The sequence below is a fragment of the Oncorhynchus tshawytscha genome, linkage group LG09, assembly GCF_018296145.1.
Source record: "Oncorhynchus tshawytscha isolate Ot180627B linkage group LG09, Otsh_v2.0, whole genome shotgun sequence".
Lineage (NCBI taxonomy): Eukaryota > Metazoa > Chordata > Actinopteri > Salmoniformes > Salmonidae > Oncorhynchus > Oncorhynchus tshawytscha.
In genome coordinates this window covers 84,026,195-84,033,119 of record NC_056437.1, presented here as the reverse complement: position 1 = coordinate 84,033,119, position 6,925 = coordinate 84,026,195, and the positions used below count along the sequence as shown (strand labels likewise).

Genomic DNA, 6,925 nt, shown 5'->3' with positions numbered 1-6,925 from the left:
CTTATTTTGAAAACAAAATTGACTGATATACTGTTGTACATTTTAAGCACAAAATTATCTCTGGCCCAGGGTGTTAGTGCACATTAGTAAAGGAACGGTCACTAACGCCCTGGACCAGAGCTAGCACAACATATAGGATCATGCCATCCCATTTAGAGACTAGATCAGGGGTGTCAAACTCATTCCATGGAGGGCCAAGGCTTTTAGTTTTTCCTTTCAATTAAGACCTAGACAACCAGGTATGGGGACATCCTTACTAATTAGTGACCTTAATTCATTGATCAACTACAAGGAAAGAGTGAAAAGCCACAGACACCCGGCCCTCCGTGGAATGAGTTTGGCACCTGTGGACTAGACAGATGCTGCCTCATCATCAGGTAGTTTAGTTTAGACTGTTTGTCTGATATCATGCACTCCATTGGACAAGCTCCTAACCACGCGTCAGTTAGACTGTAAACTGACTGGCATAGAAGTGCTGTGGTCATAATCATGACCCTCCACAGCTCCCTCTAAAACTCATGTGATGTCACATGCAGTCGACAATAGAACTCCAACACCTGCATTCTTTCTTTCAATTTCCTTTATATCTATTGAATAACTCAGCTGCGCACAATGCTAAACAATTTCTTTAGACTTACACTCTATGCATGATCCTATTCTACCCTATAAACATGTTACAAAGAACATTTATCTGTAAAACGTCAAATGAATGTGTGAATTGTCTCCAAGGAAAGAGTCAGTAGAGTTGTACGGTGTGTGGGCCATTCATTTTCATAAACTATGACAAACTGACTGCATTAAAGCCAACCTAATTGGTGATTTAATATCCCATGAATGTCATTTGAAGGGCTGGCAACGGTTGTGGGTATAATTGGTCATGGACAGGCAGTAGGCACGCTACCACTGGCTATGCTGACCTCCACGTTATAGTAGAGTATGTACATTGACTGTGTCAAGGACACTGCGAGATTGTGGGAATTTGAAGTCACAGTGCGAACGAGAGGAAGTAAGGAGACAATCCCCGTCGGCTGGTTCTGTCCGAGACAGACTGATGCCTGCCCCTGGTGGAAAATAGATCTGAGGACGGGTATATCTGCCTTAGATTAGAGGGTCAACGGACAGGAGACCACAAAATAAAGCTGCTGATAACCACTTCTAGTCTGAAAGGACACACAGTTTTAGGGGGACTGTCTCAGACAAGACATCCACAGGGACAGACACTGATCGTATCATCAAACTCAACTCTCCAGGGCAACAGTGTACATTGAATAAGGCACAAGGGACTCCTGTCCAATTTTGCAAAGAGACGGGCATTTACTGTAGGTTGGACACAACAAATCAAGATATGGAATGGTTCAGTGGGTGAATTCATGAGCATACAATTTAAAACTCTCATAAAGGATGATTTGATAATTTGACAGCTGAAAGGTGACCTCTTCTCATCTAGAAGAGTATTCTTCCCAGTCATCACAAACCACCAACCAGCCAGGAATGAGTGGAGTGCTTTGCCAAAGAGTGCTGAACAACTGCTGTGCTCTCCCTAGTTCAGTTTAACAAGGGGGAACTCAACAGGTTCTTGCCTAAAATACAGTCATCAGCTGCGTATTCAGTTTGCAAGGATATTGAGAAATACTTTGTATGTATTATAAAACACAAATAAATTATGAGTGTGTGTGTGTAACTTCAACAAAAATGATATGTTACTATGAGCCAATCATGCATCTATAGCTATAACCAGAAATAGAGGCTCCGGTGATTACCATTTATTTGCAGAACAATGTGCCCAGTCACGGCACTGGCTGTCATATCAATAGCAACATGATTACAAATCAAGCTGTTAAATGAATTATCTAGGACAGTACTCTTGACAACTAATACGAACAACCTTAAACTCTGACCAGCACGTGTTTGCCACTAGGAACAGGCTAGTCTACAATATGGTTGCACAAAGTGAAGCCCTGATAACCTGCATGGTAGCCTACGACTACAAGCGCAGTAAAAAAATAATAATAACAAGACAGACAGACAGACATAACTGTAAGTCCAAGTTTAATAAATTAAACATTACTTTTGAAATTCAGTTGAAATATGACTGATTTATGAATAGTACAAATCGAGTAACCAAAGAGTTATTACAGTGCATAAATGTTTCTGGTGTCACTGAGACAAGTCCAGGTATTGGGCCAGACTTAACAGAAAGGCTAAAAAGGAGAATTAGTGTAAAGGAAGTAAAGTGGAACTGGAACTGCACAATGACAACGATTCATGTTTTTTTCCATTAGGAGTGTCCAAGGGCAAACACTGGAAACCTTTAGTTCTTCAGTGTTGATTTCCAAGGAATACTTTCCCCCTACATTTTATGGTAGTTACATTTCTTTAGGTACTTAAAATCAAGTATTTATGTTTGGCTCTCATATTTTACATCGAAAAACAATTGTTCAGTCCTGCTGGGCCAGAGGCTGCTGGGCCTGAGGCTGCTCACGGTCTCTGAAGGCTGTGAGAGGCACATAAGATGTGTTCCCAGACACAGACAGTGCACTTGACCAGTTCTCCTTCATCTCACCTCTTAATTCCCCTTCTTGTACTTCCTCATGTGTGATGCAATGGAAGAGGAGATCTCAGCGCTCCTCTTGTTCTGTCCAAAATACTCTTTGAACTCTCCGTCCGGACCAACCAGGTACATGATGATTGTGTGATCGACCTGCAGTCAAGAATAAAGGAGGTTTCATTTAGATATCAATTCAGCTGGGAAAAGTGGGAATATCTACTTTACAATTAATAAATGAGAGTTCTGAATAAGGGCAGGATCAGACGATGAACTCACAATGTAGTCGTTGTCTTCATCCTTTGGTCCCTGGCTGTAGTAGACTCTGTAGGCTCGAGAGACCTGGTCAATTTGGGCCATTGTCCCAGTCAGGCCAATGAGCTTAGGGGAGAACTCTGGGGATAGAGGACAGGGGGGGGGAATGTTATTGTTCCACCAATGTGAGTCTAAGCCCCCCCCTTTTACCATAACATGGAAGCTACAGTAGTTAATGGCTTGTTCTTTTTACCTTTCACATATGTCCCCATGGCCTCAGGTGTGTCCCTGTCAGGATCAATGGTGATGAGGATGGGGGTCAGGTTTGGAAGAGACTGTATCCTGTCTGGGAAACATGGAAAGAGATGATGTTGATCACAAAAATCTTCTGTACATCCCAGAGTTGTAGCATTAACATTATGCTTTGTGACAACATGATATGAGTGACTGACTGGCTACTCACTCAACCATCTAATTGCCATGACATTAATAAATAATATGATGCATCATAAAAAGACTTTACCTATTTCATCCACCACCTCAATCATTTTCTCGATTTCATCAGGACAGATGTCAGGGCAGTGTGTAAACCCAAAGTAGATAAGGACCCACTGGCTGAGGAAATCCTCACTTTTACAGGGTTTATTATTCTGATCCACAAGAGAGAATGGACCCCCAAGTGCTGGTTTCCCCATTGACTTTGTCCTTTCTCTTTCAATCACTGCATTGCATGTGTATAAAAAGACAACATAATGTAAAAACAGATTGCTACCAACATGTACAGAAACTGACGATTAACTCCAGGAGAAGTTCAGTTCGGAACATAAATTAATGTGTGTAAATCCACTGATGGATGTAGCCTACTGCATGATGGTGAGTATGCTAAGAGGTGAAATGTCCTTACATTCTTCTTTTTCCTTCTTGAAATATTTCATTCCGGCAAGGAGAACACCCCCGAATGCAAATGTTATTGCTAATGATTTCCAAGTCACTGGCTGCAGAGGATAGATGAATGGAGACAGGCAAGCACACAAGGTTAAAGACAAAGCAAAAGGCACGGTGCTTTATTTTATCCATAGACATTAAAACCAGGTTTTATCAGGTGCCCAGCCACAGTTGTTTACATATCACTCAGAAATGAATTGATACATTTACAAACCCCTGTCTTTTTGGTTTTATCACCAGAAGGGGGCGGTGGAGGTAAAGACGAGAATGATCTTGAGTCGTAAAAAGACAACCACTGTGATGTCCGGCACGTCCAACTCCCGCATAGATTTACCTGTGCAGTGCATGAGTACACACAATATGTTAACATGGTAGATAGGTACAAGGATATCTGTCTTAAAGCTGTTAGTCGTTCCGCGCTTCAAACGGTGAACACATTTGATCCTAGTCGGAGTGTTGTGAGCCATGTATGACCTACCAGCCCGTGGACTGTCCGTGGTGAGAGATCTGTGTACGGAGAGCCAGTCTTTCTCGATAAAGCGCGTGTAAAGCTGCAGATTGTGCTCACGCTTTGGTGCGAAATCATACGGTTTAACAGTCGACAACTCAAAGTCTGATACGATATTAGGCCCACTGCCATGATATTGAGCTAGTTTGTCAAGATCTCAATGCGGAAGTGGTGGCAGTGTTTTACACAACGTGAATTATGAAAGTAAAAACGCATTAAAATTCCTGATCTTGGATCAGTATACCTTTAACAACGATTCTCATTGACCGAGTGGCTCGCAATATACACTTTTTAAGCTGACCCTGGACCTCCCGGCGAACACAGTTATTTCTGTCTGTTAGAACCGGAAATTACGCACCTGAAGTCCTTTTTTTGTACGGGTTCTCTGGGGGCTACTGACATCTAGCTATTGTAAAACACAGTACAGACTATTAACTTTTCATTGGCAGTAGCCTACTTCTGCTGCCAACTTTAACAAGTTAGGAGCACCAAACACAAAATGAGTTTGATTTAAATTGATTTAGATATAGCCTACATTACTTTTAAAGCACATATCCTGTAGCTATCGAGGTGCAGTTGTGCTAAATAATAATACCTAATTATTTGGAGCCTTGAGTAGGCTACAGTACATGCATTTCTTTCAATTTCGATTTCTGATGCAAAAATAATAATAAAAAGTCATTTATATTTGTTATTAAATTGCTTTATTTGATTGTGATTACACCAGATATCACCACAAGTGCAATGGGTTGCCTACAACAACAAAAATGTTCAGAAAGAGAAAAGTATGATTCCAGTAAAAAAGGAAAATGTATCAATCATATACATTCTAATTTATGACTTTGTCACTTATTTAGATGTATGGTTTAGCAGGGGTGTTTTTTACATGTGTCTTTTTAAACAATGCATTCATGATTTCCATACTGCCACTGTAGCTAGGTCATATCCTCTTGTAAATGTTCCAACCCGCAGATATGTTGCTCACTCATCACTGGACTATCTTAATGAATGGATATCTACAGTGCAGCTTTACAATGCGGGGGCCAGCTGGTCCTCAGCTCCTTGTTAATGTAGTAATACAGCCAGGCCACAAAGGGGAAGATTGTGATGGCAACAGCAACGGACAGTCTGAGAGCCCCAATAGAACTAATAGAAAATAGTTACGACAGTACAGATATCAGTGATGTACTGAGTTTGAGTCTTTTTTAAATAAAGTATTGCATGTAGGGATAAGGTCCAAATCTATGTTGAAAGTCCTTACCTTCCAGAGTGTTGACACAGGAGAAGCCAGACAAGTATCAACATGAGACCAGAGAATTCCCTGGGGATAGAGAGAAACAGGTGTGACCAAAAATAATTATTGTACACAATGCTCATCTAAACAGAAAAATATTTTGACTGTGAGACTATACCTTCCCTCCTCTTGCTGGAAGATATTTGTGATGTGCTCTTTATACAGAGTCCATCCCATCATGGAAACAACAGCAGTCGAAATAAGCATATGAAGTTTAGCAATTCTCCTCCAAAGTAGTGTCTCTGAAAAACAGTATCTCAAGCATTTAAACATTCAGGGTGCAGTGCAGGCTCATGCATATATATTTATAGCTTTAACTACACTCATGATATAGCTACAAGATACTAAACAGTCAATGGCCAAAAATGTTAAAATTGAAATGTTATTTAATAGGAAAAATAGGCAAATATCATTGATGGATCTCTATTCATCCATAATGCCCACATACCTGTTACATGTGGTTTAATGGCAATCAATAAACACAGATTTGCTGGAATAGCATAGGCAACCTGGAAATAGAAAAGGTGTGTATGTGGAGTACTGTAAATAAATAAAAATTAAAAAGCACTTTGATTATAGTAATTCATTAAGAACATTAAACGACTAAAAAAAGCGTGATCCTACCATCCATAACACTGCATCCGGATCGTTAATCTATGCCAATAAAAGAGACAAAGGATAAGACATGGGATTTACTAATTTGGGCCAAATATTCGAAGACAGACATACACCATGTTTACTCATTAAATGACTCTGCTAAATCCATGAGTTCAACAGAAGCAGATATGCCTACAGCTAACGCCAAATACAGTAGGCTATAGATACAAAGTATCTCAAACAATGTAACCAAATAAGGGAATCACTTGCCTGCACATAACTTGCTAGAGCAAAGAACAATGACATGCATACATTGCAAACTCTCCAAATGATCAGAGAAAATTTCGTTTTTGTGCACCTAACTTCACTAGGTTCGTTCATTGTCACGGTCTATAACTACAGAACCAGTTTCTCGTAATCAGCAATTCGACAGCAAATTTTCCTCCTGGACTTTGCGTTGAATCCGTATCCGTATTTTTTTTTTAGAAGTTTCGACAAGTGAACATTTATAGGCACTATAGCAAAGTCGGCAAGACTCGTTGTTTTGTATCTTTTTTTCATGAAAAGTGCTTTCTGAATATATATGAATAAGGAAAACGATTAAACGTTACATATGTGTTACTGTTACATTAAATACTGATTTGGCTACTTTAAAATAAAAACAATTCTGGACAGTATTACACATACTTTAAATGTACGTAAACTGACATTTTACTGTTAACTGTATGGTAATTCATAGCCTAATACAATTAGGCTAGAAATCGCCCCTACCCACTGATAC

General features: G+C 39.9%; 2 protein-coding genes across 2 annotated transcripts; both read right to left on the bottom strand.

The window, feature by feature from the left end:
- Positions 1-2,032: 2,032 nt before the first annotated feature.
- Positions 2,033-4,611, bottom strand: LOC112258938 (protein SCO1 homolog, mitochondrial). The gene is made up of 7 exons (XM_024433601.2): positions 4,224-4,611; positions 3,960-4,079; positions 3,705-3,795; positions 3,324-3,521; positions 3,054-3,146; positions 2,825-2,940; positions 2,033-2,701 (listed from the first exon to the last, which is right to left on the bottom strand). Exons 1-7 carry the CDS (start codon positions 4,383-4,385, stop codon positions 2,567-2,569), a joined length of 915 nt encoding a protein of 304 aa, XP_024289369.1. The 5' UTR covers positions 4,386-4,611; the 3' UTR covers positions 2,033-2,566.
- A 327-nt stretch (positions 4,612-4,938) lies between these two features.
- On the bottom strand, positions 4,939-6,909 carry LOC112258937 (transmembrane protein 220). The gene is made up of 6 exons (XM_024433600.1): positions 6,415-6,909; positions 6,172-6,201; positions 5,996-6,056; positions 5,666-5,789; positions 5,515-5,574; positions 4,939-5,399 (listed from the first exon to the last, which is right to left on the bottom strand). The coding sequence occupies exons 1-6, from the start codon at positions 6,523-6,525 to the stop codon at positions 5,270-5,272; spliced, it is 516 nt and encodes a 171-aa protein (XP_024289368.1). The 5' UTR covers positions 6,526-6,909; the 3' UTR covers positions 4,939-5,269.
- Positions 6,910-6,925: the final 16 nt, after the last annotated feature.

What these genes read in the sequence shown, in the direction of transcription:
- LOC112258937 (XM_024433600.1), bottom strand. Translation starts at nt 6,525, where the DNA reads ATGAACGAACCTAGTGAAGTTAGGTGCACAAAAACGAAATTTTCTCTG. An exon ending in CTCTAGCAAGTTATGTGCAG is followed by an intron (nt 6,202 to 6,414) that starts GCAAGTGATTCC and finishes TTATTGGCATAG; the next exon opens with ATTAACGATCCGGATGCAGT. An exon ending in TTCCAGCAAGAGGAGGGAAG is followed by an intron (nt 5,575 to 5,665) that starts GTATAGTCTCAC and finishes CTCTATCCCCAG; the next exon opens with GGAATTCTCTGGTCTCATGT.
- LOC112258938 (XM_024433601.2), bottom strand. Translation starts at nt 4,385, where the DNA reads ATGGCAGTGGGCCTAATATCGTATCAGACTTTGAGTTGTCGACTGTTA. An exon ending in CACGGACAGTCCACGGGCTG is followed by an intron (nt 4,080 to 4,223) that starts GTAGGTCATACA and finishes TGCACTGCACAG; the next exon opens with GTAAATCTATGCGGGAGTTG. An exon ending in ATAAAACCAAAAAGACAGGG is followed by an intron (nt 3,796 to 3,959) that starts GTTTGTAAATGT and finishes TATCCTCTGCAG; the next exon opens with CCAGTGACTTGGAAATCATT.